The 17061-nt window shown below is 39.5% G+C and overlaps 1 protein-coding gene across 2 annotated transcripts in view; it reads left to right on the top strand.

Annotated features, from left to right (window-relative positions):
- NEXMIF (neurite extension and migration factor) overlaps window positions 1-16173 on the top strand; it is a 192523-nt gene extending 176350 nt beyond the window's left edge. The window contains exons 2-4 of one of the 2 annotated variants that reach the window (XM_034950612.3): window positions 3352-3477; window positions 4542-8438; window positions 9521-16173. In XM_034950612.3, the coding sequence (XP_034806503.1) occupies window positions 3399-3477; window positions 4542-8438; window positions 9521-9543 (3999 nt within the window). In that variant the 5' untranslated portion in view covers window positions 3352-3398 and the 3' untranslated portion in view covers window positions 9544-16173. Of the gene's footprint in view, window positions 1-3351; window positions 3478-4541; window positions 8920-9520 lie in introns of both variants that reach the window. The other variant, XM_008978109.5, reaches the window with a different exon arrangement.
- The last annotated feature ends 888 nt before the right edge of the window (window positions 16174-17061 follow it).

Below are 17061 nucleotides of genomic sequence, written 5' to 3'. Positions count from 1 at the left end.
ACAGAGATCTAGCCTCATTTATCTGTCTTTTCTATGCTGTACTTGATACAATACTGTGATCACAGGTAGTACTAATAATTTTGATGAATTGATTTAAACTGGTATCCCAGAGATTGGCACTACTCAAACTCCAAAGGCTATATTGCCCCAGACCCATAGACAAAAACAGGACTTCCTTTCTTGCCTTGATTTTTTTCACCAGTTGGGAAAAGCCAGGGACAGCCTCAACACAAATGTTGGTGTGGGTCATCTAGACTCTGAGACCTTAGACTTCAAGGCCGCTGGGGAAGAGGATAGCAGCCTACAGGATCTATGAGCCTTTCTCAAGCCCAGCTGAGGGGAAGGGCAGATAGGAGGGATTGCTTTTCCAGTCTAATGGAGCATTTCCTTGCTTCAAAATACCATCTCCATGCTAATGTTATTTTAATGCCATTACACTGTGTAATTTACTGTGATCAGCAAAGCAATTTGTTGTACATTCTTCCAAAAGTGTTAATCAATTTTAGCTCAAAATAGATTTTAAAACCCCACCTAATTTACTGTCCTAAAATGCTGATCAGTGGGGGAAAGCTAAAGCAAGCCCAGAGTTGTTTGTATTGTAACTGTAAGAAATTATAATTCCTCCCCAAAATTATTTTTATAAGCAGCCAAGGTATAAGTAAATAGGTATGTAGAAAAATATATACCTTTAGTTGTCCTGTTTATAGCTGAGATTTGAAAAATCATAGGAAAGGACTAAAGGATTGTCTGCTCAAGGTCTAGCCTACTAATTCTGGAGAACAAAGGCCCAAATTATTGATAATCACTAAGTTAATATCTGTGATACTCAGTTTTCCCGTTTCAAAAAAAGTTATAGACTCTAATAGAACCAAACTTATGAGGTAATTAATTATACATCCAACCTCCCATGTCCCCACTCTACCTCTTCTTTATCTTTTGCCAAAGTGTATCTCCTGTCTGTTCTCAACCTTATAAGATTCCCTTTACTTCAGAGTCATAAATCTTGGGTGCTCGGCCAGATTTTTCCATTAGAGGCAATTTATGTTCTTAGGGAAATAACATCCCAGAGTAAAGTTACAGCAGCACTAATATGTCCCCTGACATAGTGTTCTTGTCCTGCCTGAAAAGACTGGATAATTGGCTAGACATAGTTGCTCATGCCTGTAATCCAGCACTTCAGGAGGCTGAGGCAGTTGGATCGCTTGAGATCAGGAGTTCAAGACCAGCCTGGCCAACATGGCGAAATCCCATCTCTACTAAAAATACAAAAATTAGCTGGGCATGGTGATGCATGCCTGTTAATTCCAGTTACTTGGAGGCTGAGACACGAGAATTGCTTGAACCCTGGAAGGGCCACTGCCCTCCACCTGGGTGATGGAATGAGACTCTGTCTCAAAAAAAAAAAAGATTGGATAATTGTTGATACTTAAATGTATTGTTCCTATATATATTTCATGGTACATTAATTTTTACTGATAACAGATGCTTATCTGTGGCAGCTGTTCTGTATTTTCCTACCTGAAAGGGTATAGAAGTATAGATCAGTAACATGTGGAAACTTGTATTTGTCTAGCCCTGTTTTAGTCAGGGGTTGGAGTTGGTAAGAATCATGGAGATGGCATTTTGTGTTTTAAGAAAAAACACCTAGTCTCTTGGTCAGGAAACTTGAGGGGTTTTTTTCATAGATTTCTCATTGTGTTGTTTTACAACCTTGGCTGTCATAGTCTCTCTTTCCATACCTTGGTCTTCCTGGTGATAAAAATGGACTTGCTTGTAGTTAACTATAGACATAAGGGATAAGAAGACATTAAATTATTGAAATCTAAAAGTAATTTGCCCCTTATCAAGCTCCTGCCAAGATGGACTTAGTGGAGGGGCAAAAGAGGGGTAAATGGTACCTGAAGTTCTACTGAACTCCAAAACAAAAATGCACAGAGTAATCCATGATGGCAATATGATTCCATCTGATTTATAGGGTCGTCTTTGAAGCAGAGGCAGCTATCCAATCTGTTCTTTCAGTTCTACTACAAATGAGCCCTCCTTGACAAAGGATGGGGACTTGGACATTGCTATCCACTCCTCTCCATCTTTTAAAACTCTCCAGCCCTTTTCTGTGTAAATACAAGTAAGCATATATTTTCTCTTTTCCCTGGCACCCATGGTTTATTGCCTATGCATCAAATCAGATCTCATATAAAATGAGAAGAAAATGTGGCAATTCTAATATATAAGTGTTAGGGGAAACCCAGAGTCATCTAACATTTTTAAAACTGAGAGACTGCCTAATACAGTCTTTGTATTTTATAGATAAGGGAATAGGCCCAGATGGGTAAAATATTTTATAGATTGAATCATGTGGAACTGTTACTGCTTCCTGTTTCTCAATGCTGAACCTACTTTTTAGAGTATATTGCATGCATTAGGATAAATGACTATACAATTGAGATTCTTATAATAGCTGCTTGACTATCAATACCATATGCTTTTTAATAAAGGGATAGATACTCAGTTGGGGAGAAGGTCTAGGGACAGGGGGAGGGCTAGATGTTGTAGTGGCATGTGGCAGATACCCCCATCTCATCTCCTATCATTTTGCACATAAATACCACTCAGGTAGGTGGGCAGGAGATGAAGGGCTACAGATAGATATATGTCCTATGACCTAAAAATATCAGATGATGCTGGGGCCTTTTCAGAAAATCTAATCTTCTTTGTAGTCACATTTTTAAAAAATTTGCTGTGAGTTTGGAGGAATACTTGTCAAAGTCCAAGTTAAAGTCCTGGAAGTCGAGAAACCAAGGAATTCTCTACCTTCTTCATCCTTAGCAGTCAAATTTTAAGGCACAGAAAGAGAAAATCTGAATATGATGTATATGTGTGTATGTATATGAATTGCCTTGTTTTTGAAGAGCATCTGATCATTTGAAATAGAAATGAGGCAAACAAAAATAAAGTTAATTGCCACACACAAACACACATACAAACACACCTTATCTCAGGTTAGTCTTGTCTTTGCTTTGTGTCCTTCTTAATCAGGCAACCATGATTAGGTTAAATGTATTACTATTTGGAGGAAGGGATACGTTTGTCTGCTTCCTCAGATTTCAGTTTTGAATAATATTGTGGCACAGAGGTGATAGAAGGATCTAGGATGTATAAATGAGTGTGAGTTTCCAAACTGACTTTATGTGGTAGGTATAAATTGTGAAACAAAAATAATAGCAGTGATGAAGTCAGTCTGGAAACAGGGAAATCCCAGTGAGCCTTTTAAGACCCCTCTAGCTGAAATAACCTATAAAACACAAAATAAAACAAATTTAATGACTGATATTATATATTTGAAATGTGCAGGTTGGACAGCATTTGGACTTGGAATGAAACAATAAGAGGTTACATTCATGGATAACCAACAAGATAAGGCTATTGTTGCCTCAGCCAACGGAGAAAACACTCTGATTAATGGGGTCAAAGAAAATGGTAAGGGAATTTAATTATAGTATATTAATATCTCTCCTGGTAGTCCTCTGTTATTACTATGGATTTTCAGTACCCACAAAGTTGGGACAGGTTGAGTCCAGGATGCCTCTGAAATGAATGTTAATTGTAAACTTTATTCCACCAAATATCTAACTTGGCTATAAGAGTCTCTAAGAGGCATTGAATCTGACCCCTTTGCCCTCCCAAATCATATCTGCCAGATGAAGATCCTCAAAATTCCTAGTGAATTAGAAATATGCTGTGATGTGAGGCTTAGAACTTCTAGAGTGGCTGGGCGCAGTGGCTCATGCCTGTGATCCCAGTACTTTGGGAGGCCGAGGTGGGCAGATCATTTGAGGTCAGGAGTTCGAGACCAGACTGGCCAACATGGTGAAACCCCATCTCTGCCAAAAATATAAAAAATTAGCCAGGTGTGGTGGCAGGTGCCTGTAATCCCAGCTACTCAGGAGGCTGAGGCATGAGAATCACTTGAACCCAGGAGATGGAGATTGCAGGGAGCTGAGATCACGCCACTGCATTTCAGCCTGGGCAATAGAGCAAGACTCAAAAACAAGAAAGAGAGAGAGAGAGGAGAGAGAAGAGAGAGAGAGAGAGAGAGGAGAGAGAGAAGAGAGAGAGAGAGAAAAGAAAAGAAAAGGAACTTGTAGAGTCACTAGGAGCTTCCAGAACATGGATCTGGAGGACAGGCCTGAGCCTCGTAGCTCAAAAGTATTAATGTTCCATCTGAGCATTTTCCCCTTGAAAGCCTTGACTTTCCAATTGATCAAGCAGTCCAATTCTTTTCTCATTTCTGAGGAGAGCTTTGCCTTTTTCTGAGGAAGAAACTCGGCCTAAATAATTATTATTTTTCATTTGCATGAATGTTCAATATAAAATCAGCGTTGTTCTTTAACGTTGTAGTTTTTATTTGTAAAGATAGAGATGTGAAGGCTTAGCTTATATAATAAGATCAAGTACCAGAAACTGATCAAGGGAAAGAGAGTTAATGAGTCTGGTCTAAGACTCTTAATTTTATTCCTGTCATTTCTTTCCCTTTTTTCTAGACTCAGAGGACCAGGATGTGGCAATGAAGTCATTTGCAGCTCTAGAAGCTGCTGCACCTATCCAGCCTACACCGGTGGCACAAAAAGAAACCCTGATGTATCCCAGGGGTCTCCTGCCTCTACCCTCTAAGAAGCCCTGTATGCAGAGCCCGCCCTCTCCTTTGGGCCTGATTGAAGCACCCGAACATGCTGCTAATAGTGCTTCTGTGAATGCCATCTCCCTCACATCTGGCATTGCAAAAGGCCTGAACACATGGTCACTTCCCAATGAATGTGAGAAAGCTCCGTTTGCCATAATGGAGCCTGCAGGCATGTCAGCTCTGAATGGGGACTGTCTCATGCAGCCAAGTCGGACTTGCTTAGGCTGCTTCATGGAATCCAAGGATGCAGTAGATCCTGAGCCAGGGATCAGTCTGAAAGTTGGTGATCTAAATAGGGATTATGAAACGTGTGCAGTCTCTGATATAGGGATTCAGTGTATTAATGCTGGAGAAAATATGAAATATGGAGAGCAGCTGCTCTCAGACCAGCTCCTAGGCTTCCCCCTGCATAAGTCAAGGGCAGGAGACAGACGAGAAACTGAGAAACCTGACATTGACTTGGAGGATCCAGCTCAGAAAAGCTATTATGAGGCATTACTGTTAGACAAGTGCAATACAGAAGAAGCTTTGCTTGCAAATTCCAATCAGGATTGGGGTTACTTCGAGACTTTCATTAGTGAAAGTAAGATTGAACTGCTTGACCTCTGTTCCAAAAATGAGCTGTCTGTCAACCTATTCTCTGAAGAAGATGTGGATAACTACATGTTTGATGATGATGAATCAACACTAGGCAGTGATGTCTGCTCCCTGAAAATTCGATATGAATCCTTTCAGGACAATGTTCGAGACAAGACTACTCTTTTGATGCAGGAAGATGCCCAATTCAACTTTTTTCCCAGCGTCTTTACTACCTGCCCCAAGCGAGAGTCTAAGAGTGGGGCCCTGAAGCAGAGCAGTGATTTTTCCCAATTCAAGGTCCCTGATGTGAGCATCATCTGGGGGGAGGAAGATAAAAACTTGGACAAGAAGAAAGGCAAAGAGGAAGGACAGGAAGACAAAGGTGTAGAGAAGAAAGATGGAAAGGATAATGGAGAAAAGCCTGCCTTAAATAAACCATGCAGTGGGACTGAAGTAGAGCAACTTAAGAATCCAAAGCAGGGCCATCTTGCTAATTCCTTGGAGACATCAGGGAGTTTCAGTGATGATAGTTCCTTCATTGAGATCTCATATGATGCTATGGGTGAGATCAAGGACTGTAGTCGCTATATGGCTCGGGACACTAATTCTGGCAGCTCCTCCTCCCAACAGAACTATGGGCTGCGAGCCAAGAGAAAAGTCAGATACAGTGAAGATTATCTATATGATGTTGACTCACTAGAGGGTGAAAAAGTAAATGAGAGGAAGGAATGGCTGCCAGCTGGTTCCAAAGAGGAAGATGATGATGAATGGTGTCCCAAAAAGAGAAGAAAAGTAACCCGTAAGGAGCCCCCTGTTATTATCAAATATATCATCATTAATCGCTTTAAAGGTGAGAAGAACATGCTGGTGAAGTTGGGTAAGGTGGATGCCAGTGAGACAACAGTGAATTTGAGTGAGAATCAGCTCAACAAATATGCCAAGCTGGCACCCTTGAAAGGCTTCTGGCAAAAGAAGAAGAAGCAGAGAAACACCAACACGGACTCCATCAAGACACCTTTTTCCCAAAAGCAAAGCTTTGAACCAGGTAGCTTTGAGGTGTCATTTCTGCCACCTGCTCGCAAACGAAAATCAAAACTTGGCAACAGGCACAGGATTCAAAGAATCCCATCCATTGAAATTTCAGCAAGTAGTAAACAGATTTCATTATGTAATGATCAGAGGCACGCTAGTAATCGTAAAGAAGATGGAGGCCTAAAAGGTACACTGAAGTCAGCACCTCTGGGTGCTCCTAGCTGTGCAAATGGATCACATTTAAATGACATCACAGGCCCTGACTCAGTGAAAGTCAAAGCCCAAGACACAGAGCTTAAGGGGCCAGAGAGGAAAGTGCTCAACAAAATCAAATTTAAAAGTGAAGCTAGGTTAAAATCTAAGAAAGTCAAAGCTGCTGGGCAAGAAAGCAAGCCAATTGTTCAAATGAGCCCTCTCTTGGAAAACCAATCCTCCAAGGCTAATTTAAAGAATGAAGTTATTCCTGGGACATCAAACAGTTCCCGTCTATCTGAATTTCATGAGGCAAAGGCTGCTAAGAGTTCCACTTTTCTACCAACGACCTGCTCTTCTGAAATGCCTTTATCATCTGCTAATGTTACCACTAATATACCTGTTATCCCTGGAGGGTATCTGCAGACATTGTTAGATGCTTCTGACTTGTCAAATAACACTAGTATCTCATACTTCAGCCACCATTCTCCAGAGCAAAATGAAGGCAGCCTCACTCAAACCGAAAAATCATTTGTACCCCTCCAGCCTACCCAGGACTGTGTGCTCACCTCATCCTCTGACTCTGAGCTGCAGCAGTCATCTCATAACTTCAAAATGGAATCAAGCAACTATGGAAATGTGTGGCCCAACAAGGCTACTTCTGGCACCCAGGAATTCATGGCTGAAGTCTCAAGGGAGATAGCCCCAACCCAATCCAGTGAATTTGGAGCCTCCCAAGTAGTCTCCATGGAAAATAACCTCACACCTACAACATACAATCCAATCTGTCTCAATAGTGGTGGCAGTAATTGCAACAAGGTCCTGTATGACTCCATGCAAGATACCCAACTCCCATCTGATGACTCTTACCAATTATGTCACTTTAATAATGGAGAGATCTGCTTTCCTTTCCAGCAGGGGCCAGTCAATATGGATGATGGTCGGCTCTTTAGCTTTGATTCAATGGCCCCACTCTCTGTCAGCTCAAGTAATTATTGCTCCTTAAGCTTGAAGTCCTGTGAAAAGGATGGCGATGATGATATCACTGATGACTTCCTGGCCCATTGCAGCCCTAAGCTGGTGATCCAGCAAAGCATTGATGAGATAGCACCACTAAAGGAGTCCACTGACCTCCTGGATATATCCAACTTCACCCCTGACAAATTCCGCCACTCTTCCCTTTCAGAGATGTCCCCACCGGACACCCCTAGTCTTTCCCCTCAAATTACCAGATGTGAGAGTATGAAGACACTAGGAACACTAAAGGGGTTCCAAGAGGGTGTCCCAGGACCATTGGACAGTGTGGAAAAAATCAAGTGGGACTGCAGTACCCTTTCACGGCAGGTCCAAATGGAGGATGGATTTACTTTAAATAACCACCAGTTTCAGTTCCATATGTTCAATGATGAGGATTCTGTCAGCCTGCTCCAAAAAAACCCTTGCCTGTCAACATTTAATGATCCATCTGGTCAAATTAGTACCAACAACAAAGTGTCAAAATCAAGAAAGAAAAGTTCACCCAGCAAGAGTGGGGCTATGAACCAAAGCTCTTCTCAGAAAAACACCAGGAAAAAATCCCTCAAAGGTAACAACAAGGGGATTGAAAAACCACCTGGCAAAAACTCCCGCCAGGTCCCTAAGTCCACAAAGAAAGGGAAATACATGGCTGCCATCAATGGAGAGAAAATGCAAATTGGCATTGGTCGTGGGGGAAGCCAAACCAACACCATATCCTCCACTGGGAAGACATTGGCTGAATGTATCCAACATGGTGGCCCTATGGCCTCTATGAAGATGCCAAGTCAAAAGGGACTTTCTGGAGATTGGGCCTTGGGGAAGGAGAGCAGCCCAGGCTGGAGTGATATGAGCATGGGCACCAACACCAACAGCCTTCTGGATGATGACCAACGGGAATTTCAGGAGCCTTCCTATATCTTGTCCAACATTGCCTCTGGTATGGCAGATGTGCAGAGATTCATGATGGCCTCCATAGAGCCCCTTTGGGAACCCATGGAGCACCATGGGGATCCCAACATATTCTACTCCCCTGAGTCCAATAGTCTAAAATTAAAAACCCTCAAAATATTGGCTGGGACACCACAGGAGTCTAAGAAAAAGATCAACAGTGGGTCCCAAGGAGCCACTAAGAATCACAGGTCAATCAAGGGTGTGAGCAAAAGCAATGGGAAAACAGCAATAGGTGATCCTGGTCGTGCAAACATGCCTGGTTATAACGAGGACTCTCGCTCTACCTTCTTTGATAAAAAGTATAGTAACATGAGCACTTTAGGCAATAACGGACCGACACACAAAAAGTTGTATCGTCACAAATCCAGCTCCAAGGCCCTGAGAGATGAGAAATGTAAGGGAAAGCACATGGAGCGAGAACAGGTCCACAAGGATGAGTCTGGGACAGCTTCTTTTGAAAAACTGAGGTAATACTGCACCAGTATGGCTGAGATGATGCACCCTTAGCTCTCCTACTACCTACTAAGCCCGCAGTCCCTCATTTTTTCCCTCTTGAAAGCAAAAATTTGCATGAAAGAAACTGTCCCATTCCCTTCTTTTTCAAAGTAAAAAGAAAATTTTAAAGTGCATGAAAATCCCTATACCTTTAAGCCACCCAAAAGATTGGGCAATTTTGTTGTGGCTTGGCTAGGGATAAGCTCTAACAAAGCTATTTCTTCTTCTGCTATTCATCACTAGTTACTACATATTAAGAAAATAGAATTAAAATATGCTCTTGAATGATTTTTGGAAGTGAAAGGCTTTGCAGTAAGACAGATTTTGAAAAATAGAATTTAAAAGTCATGTAGACAAAAAGCCAAGATCATTTAAACAAAAGAGCATTAGCTGGAAAACAAAATCTGAACATGTGGCAAATAGGAGGGCTTTCTAGTGCCCCATGCTATTTGTATCTTTTTCTACATCATACAGCATCTAGTATGATGTTAACAAATTTAGCTTGTATGATCCCTTTGTGGGACATACACTAAAACTAACTAAGATGGCATAAATTGTTTGATTTTTCTGCAGGGATTCCGACTACAATCTCCTAAAAGCAGAAACAACCTTTTGGGTTTTACCTGTGTTTGAAGAAGAGACTCGCATTTTCCAGAAAGACATTTGATGTTTGTGTTTTATTTCTTTCAAAATATGCCTTGTGGTATGTATGTTGACATGTAAGTGCTTAAAGAAAAGAATTTTAAATTGTGGGAATACGTCTTTGGAGCAAACTTTAATCTCATGTTCTATGTAAAAGACTTAAAAAGTCATACAGTTGCACAAGTAGTTTATGCACTATTTACCCACAAGGAAAAAATTGAAAACATTGTGCCAAACTACAAACAAGTGACTGTACTGTATATATTTTTACTTCTATATCAACATTTGGTTGTATTTGGGGAAGTTGTCCCTGTTAATTTACTAGAAACATTCCAGTGATTCTTGCTATTAACCACCCCCACTTATGTGGATAGCACCTGTAGATCATGGTGGAAAAATATGTTGTGTTACACAATTTACCAAAATTAAAGGATACTGTTTGAAATGTGCCAAATTTTCTTACCTCATCTCACAGATTCACCCACAGTTTAAAGCTCATTAATTATTTTTAAATGGATATATACACACCCAAACATATATATGTATATGTGTGTGTGTGTGTGTGTGTGTGTATATATATATATATATATATACACACACACACACACACGTTCTTTTAAAGTTTTAGCCTCTACTGTCCTGTGTGGAAGCATGAACAGCTAAACAAGGCAAAATAAAGATTTTCTTGTTCCATTGTGTAAGGGTTAAAATTTTGGAAAAGTCTGAAGGCCACAACAGCTAAGTCCATCAGGGACCCAAGTATATGCATTTACAGAACGTTTTACAAGGAAACAAAACAGCTGCTTTCAAAGTTTGTTTTCTAAAAGCAAAATCTGTAGCTGAAAATTATTTAAAGTGCAAAGTTATATTGCTGATACTTTATATCTCAGTTTTATATATTTTATAATAGTCTGGGATAAATTATAAAAATAGCTATAAAATCAACACTAATGATAAATGAAGTATATAGAATGCTTTTATTTAAATAGTTTCCTAAATGTTTTATTCCAGTTTTGTCAAAAGTGCACTCATATCATGGCTTTAGTGTTCTTTCAGTGTTTAATCTTGCAATGCCAATGTCATTTAAAGAAAATGTTAAGGCATCCCAGTTCAACCAAATTTTTCTTCTTATGAGTAAAGTACATTTACTATCAGATAAGATGAACAATTTGTGGCAACAACTGATTTGGGCCATATACACTTAGTCTGAGGATAACCAATATTTGATGCCACACACTAAACTTAAATCGCAATTTTAAGTACAAATTTTTAAATCACATTTTTTATTCAGTACTCCCCTTACTTTTTAAAAAAAAATTTCACAGCCCCGACATTCCTCACTACTACTTTTTCTTCCCTTTTATTCACCACTTGACTTCTAACATTTGATCTCTTTTCTTTGCACAATTGAAGGCCTGTGCATCTGATGACTGATGCATTATGGCACAGATGAGATAATGGATGTGAGAGCGCTTTGTAGATCATAAAGTGCTATACAGATATAGGGGATTAATATTATTAATATTGTTAGTTGTTGTCGTTGTTACTATTCTTATTAATATTGTTACTAACCTATTAACTTGTGAATATATAGGCTGGGGTGGGAGGGTGGAGAATAAGTGGGAAGGGAAAAAGGGAATTTAACAAAAAAAGGGAAGATGTTTCAAAAGGAAAATTTTAAGCAAAATATGAACCTACCTAGTCAATGCCACCTAAATGTATTCACAAACAGAGAAGCAACATTTGAAAGTAGTCAGAGAGAAATGGAAGGAAGCCTGTCATGTATATAAGTATATACACTTCCCGGTCCATGATTCCTTTCACCAGCCTGCTCTATTCCTTACAGCTGGGTCGTAAAATGAACAAGCCTGTGTTCTTGATCGTGTGTGTTCCCAGCGTCAGTCTCTTGTGTCTGTGGGGATGAGTGGGTGAGGAGCATTCTGTGAGGCTGGTACAGGCCCATTCCTAGGCTTTAATGCTCTGTTTGCAGTGAGCCCTGGAAAATTACTTAGTGGAAAGGCACCAGATGAAACATGTCTCCTGCCCCATAGCAACCATTCAAAAGGGAAAATAACCAAACTGGAAAACCTTCTTCTATTTCTCTATTCTGATAGCTAGCTGTACTAAATGCTATGGCCAGTCCCTAGAAACTGGTCTTTGTTTTGTTTTTGTTTTTGTTTTTGATTTTTCTGTTTTGCAGCTGAATTTTGGCTTGGAATCACCAACTCTGCCTGTATTGTGATCCCCAAGACTCCAGACCTCAGAGTCACCTGCTGGCTTAGAGGAGTGGAGTGCTTTCTATGTAATGAAAAGGTGGCAATTAATGAAAAAATAAAGAAAATGTTCCATTAATACAATGTGTTTTTATAAAAGTAAATATGGGAGCAGTTGTCCCAGTTTTTTTTCGGTATCAGTTCAGCTTTGGAGAATGGGGTGTGAGTGGGGTAGGACAGCCTGAAACTGTTGGAAACAATTTCCTTGTGAGAACTTGCTATCATAAGTCCTTTGGAATGGATAGTCTTTCAGTTGCTCCTATGGAGCCCATTAAGGGCCAATTCTAGGGTATAGTTCATCCCTTTCTCCAAAGAGAATTGTTATTTTAAAGCACCTTTTTAATTGGCCTGCAGTGTATTATATGTTTTTAACATATAAATTAGTGATGCATAACCAGTCACTTTGTACTGAAACATAAAAAGAAACAGAGTTTGAGAAATGAGCAATAGGCCGAGGCAGAAGATGTTTATTCTCTTAATTGCATTTAATATTCCTCTCAGTACATTGTGTTCTGAGATGTTCATCATTTAGCATTTTGTTGGTCCTGTCTCTGCTCTCACAGTTCTTTTTCTTCCTGTCATAACCAGCTGCCTTAGTAGAGTATAAAAATAGTGTTTTGCCCTATCACTGGTATCTCAAGTCAGAAATATATATTATCCTTGGTCTGAAATTCCTGATTACCGCTCCCTTCTAACCTTCCCCCTCTGAGAAGCTGTTTCCTATTAATGCCTCCCTAACAGAGTCCCATTTAATCTTTACTTTCCTGGAAATGGTAACCTCCCTTATTCTTCTTACTTAATCTCAGACCTTGGTCTTAGAATTTTTCTTTTATGGTCTCATATCCCACCTGCCCAAATTGTCAGGGCTCAACAATCTTAGGCTGCTTTCTTCTGGAAGTTCAGAAGGAAACCTTCCCATTCTTAATTGCCTTTAATTGCTTTGGCTATTTTCAAATCTAATTTTTTAATTAAATTTTTTAAATTTTTATAGAGTAGGGGTACAAGGACAGTTGTGTTACATGGATATATTGCTTAGTGTTGAAATCTGGGCTTTTAGTGTACCCATCACCGAAATAGTGTACATTGTACCCAATAGGTGGTATTTCATCCCTCAAATATAATTTTAAACACACACTCGTGCCCACATGGACAAATTATATCACATGACTGAGGAAACTTAGAAATTCCTTTTCCCTGAAGATCTGTTAAGAATAGGTCTCATCTCCTGCCCTGGTTAGGTGCTATATTATATGGAGAAGGGTATTGAGACTTTGGGGGTCATGTTTGGGCTGTGATAACTGGCTTGAACCAGTGACCATCCTTTCTGCCTCGCCAAGGTCTCTTATACCAGCTTCTTCACATATGCTGCTTCCTCCCAGCTTTCCCTTCTGACTTCTTGTTACTCTGCAACTATGTGTCAAGGCCTTACCTTTTCCTGATGTTTTCAAACCTCCTGCATTACTTTGATCATCACTTCTTCAGCCATCTCACTGAAGTCCTTGGTGCTAGCTGGGCTTTTGTGACAACTTTCACCTTCTCTGAACTTTTTCCTTGCTGGGAAGCATCTGCGTGTGTGAGGGGGCTATGGAGGGAAGTGTGTGTGTGTGTAAGAGAGAGGCAAAAGGATGCTTCAAAAGCTATAAACAACTCTAGCAAGCATCCTAAGTCCTATGTGAGGTTTTGCAGTTCTAGTGAATTTCTGTTTTAGTAGGTTTCAATTAGCATTTACTGCCTAAAGGAGAAAAACCATATCCAAGGACCTTTTAGCCATGCTTGCTATTACCAAGCTGGACCAGTGTGATGTAGATCCAACATGTCTTCAGCTTACAGATGCTCTCAGAACAGTTCCAAGAATTGAAGAGAGCTAAGTTTTTATGCTGAAGAGGAGAATGGAGCACTAGCTAGTCCTAACTATTGCTAGAAATAGAAATGTTTATTTTCTCCTTTATTATTGAGAAATTATCTAATTTAAGGAGTAACCATTTTCATTTAGGGATTTTTTTAATGACTGCCCATCACTACAGAAATATGTTCTTTTTATAAAATAAAACTAATGTGAGGTTGGTTTGTTTTCTAATCATAAAATTCACTAAGCCTATAGTTACATTTAGAAGATTTAGTACCAAAATCAAACTTTTAGTAACAAACAGGAATCTTGTCAACACAATGTAGGCCAGGGATTTTGTAAAGGTTTCTCAAAGACCCAAATAAGGGAGAAAAAAATTTTAGTTGGGCTGTTTAACTTGGGAAACACTGTCATCAGCTTGAGGGTCCTCAGCCAGCATGTGATTATTTTGATGACAGGACTCAGGCTACCCTTTAAGGCACATTTTTTACTCAGCATTAAACACTAGCTACAGTCGTGAAGCAGAGCTCCCATTGCAGCTACATACTTGAGATGTACTCTTGGTTTCAGAATCGTAACTAAGAGGTGAGGCATTGGAGAAGGACAATGTAAAAGACAGAGGTTTAGAACAAAGTTTATGGTGTGAATGAGGCTTTCAAAATCAGTATCTGGGTAAATTGATACTAAAGACACTGAAGAAACACTCATCCACATAAGATGGAAAGGATGTCTGTCCATCTAACAAGCTCAGGGGTTTCTGAGTCTCAGAATGACATCCCATTTCAAAAAGAAGAAAAGAGATATTGAAATCATTCTGCCTGTTTGAGAGATGACTGGTTATTTACAGCACAAAAAAGGCTTAGAATGAAAACTAGAAGAGGCCTTTTGTTTTTCACTCCCAGTGAGGAGAGTAGAAATCTTAAGATGCTCTACTGGGCTACCTGTAGCACTGACTGGAGTTTGCTGCCTACAGAGTTTTGAATGTACTAGTCCTTAGTTTCCATAGAACTGAATGCACCTCTTTAGTAAGTTGCTGATTTATGGTGCTAAAGAAAATGATTATTCCCATTTTTTTCTTCTTCCCCAAGCCCCTTAAGCATTTAAGAAAATTTAAAATAAAAGCGTTAGAGGCCCTTTTTATGAATGTAACCTAAGTTTCTGTTTGACATATGACACTGCAACTTAAAAATGTTAGCAAATTATTTGCCTTTTTTTTTCTTTTAGAGTTAAGCTTTATAAATAATCTGTAGAATCAATTGAAGTTTAAAGCTTAAGGATCACTCTTAAGACGTCTACAAAATCTTGTATATTTTTAAGTGTGCCAATTTGTAACATATTTTGTAAGTGTATATTTTTCTTAGAAAAGTGCTGTGAAGTGTCTGTATGTGAGAGTTTTCCTTTTTCTGCACCACTAGGTGCTAATAAAAGGATATTTACTTCAAAGTTTCTGGTTTTAGAAACCACAATACAAAGAAAAAAATACACTTTTGTTGGAAATTTTGTAACACAAAACATGTTGTGAAAGAGTGTAGTGATCTTGTGCAAAAGAAAATGAACATTTGTGAGCTTCTTGCTGTTTTATAGATTTTCTTGTAAATTATTCTTGTAACACTTCTGGTTTTGTTGTTCTTGTTGCGAAGGTTTCAAATATTTGTGACTGAATGTACGGTGAAACTGTCATAATGTTACCTAGCTGAGTTTTGTTATTGTTTATGAAATAAATAAAAAGAAAAGTTTAAAATACTGCTTTAGAATCATATGTATTAGAAATCAAACCATTTCTAATTAAATCTATGTCCCAAATAAAACGTTCTTTATCATCTAGAGCAGTGTTTCTCAAACTATCTGTGGTGAGGGACCAATAGTTTTTGCAATCCATCACAGACCAATACTATTATAAAACACAACAAAAATGAATTTCTAAGAAAGTTAAATGGAAAAAAGATATGCAAAATAAAAGCCCAAATGTATTAGATTTAACATGTAAAATTACATTTCGAGATAAACATAACATAAGGGGAAAGAAACGAATTGCAAAAAGTTGGTACCCTGTTTGAGACAAGTCCACTCATCAATGTCAAGTTGCCATAGAAGGTTCTAATCATACTTTGAATAATACTTTGACTAGACCAGCAGCATTGCCATCATCTGGGAACTTGTTAGGAATGCGAAATTCCAAGCCCTACACCAATTCTGCTGAATGAGAATCTGAATTTTAACAAGATCCCTAGGTGTTTTGTGTGCATGTTAAAGTTTGAGAAGCACTGGGCTAGAGTTTTGTGTAGGGGATTCTTTTGCCCCTCAAATTGAGGAATCATATTCTAGTGTGTCCAGTCTTCAAAGACCTTAAAACAAATTGTGTCTTTGTTTTGTGATCCAGATGGAATCTGCAGAGATGCAGTCCTCTCAAAGTGTTAAAGCTGTTTATTGAAAGTAATAAATGCTGATTTGCCTGGTACCCAAAAGATGTCAGATTTTCCATAATTCCCTACAGTTCCTACATCATGTTACTTACCACTCACTCATGAACCTTGTTTCCTTTATTCAGGACTTTCCCGAACTCAGTCCCTACAGTACCCAGTATTTCAAAGTATTTGCTATGTCTAGAAAAATTGAACTTTGTTTTCAATTGCCCAAGCTGTTTGAGTCACCCATCAGCCTGGAGTGTTGGCTAACCATAGCAAGATCATTGAGGCACACGTGAGCCAACAGTCACTTCTTTGGTTTTGAACACCACTGCTCAAAGAAATTGAAAAGTGTGCATGAGGAAATGTCTCTCTTCTCACTGGATAACCTCATCCACTTCTACCACTTCAGCTACCATCTAGATGTCCACAAATCTCCCCCATATTCCTGGCTTATATTTTTAGTTGTAGGCTGGCTGTCTCTACTTGGACATTCTGCAACATCCTCAGACATTTATTCAAGTCTGAGTGTGCTCTAGCTCTTTACCCTCTGAGTGTGCCCTAGCTCAGTGAATGATGCTGCCATCCATCCAAGCCAGCAACTCATGCCTCTTCCAACCTCACATCCAACTGGCCACTCTCAATTCTCCTGCCTTTCTATCACCATTACCACTGCCTTAATTCAAGCTTTCATGGTATTTCACCTGGACTATTGCAACATTGCCCTAATTCAGTGACCTTTGGACTTGGATTTCACATCTGGAAATTTTGGGTTTTTTTTGAGACAGTGTCTCATTCTGCCACCTAGACTAGACTGCAGTGGCACAGTCTTGGCTCACTGCAACCTACACTTCCCAGGTCAAGTGATCCTCCCACCTCAGCCTCCCAAGGAGCTGAGACTACAGGTGTGCTACCTGTACTACCACCACATCTGGCTAATTTTTGTAT

The sequence above is a fragment of the Pan paniscus genome, chromosome X (assembly GCF_029289425.2).
Source record: "Pan paniscus chromosome X, NHGRI_mPanPan1-v2.0_pri, whole genome shotgun sequence".
In the NCBI taxonomy this organism is placed as follows: domain Eukaryota; kingdom Metazoa; phylum Chordata; class Mammalia; order Primates; family Hominidae; genus Pan; species Pan paniscus.
This window is presented reverse-complemented; position numbering and strand designations above follow the sequence as displayed.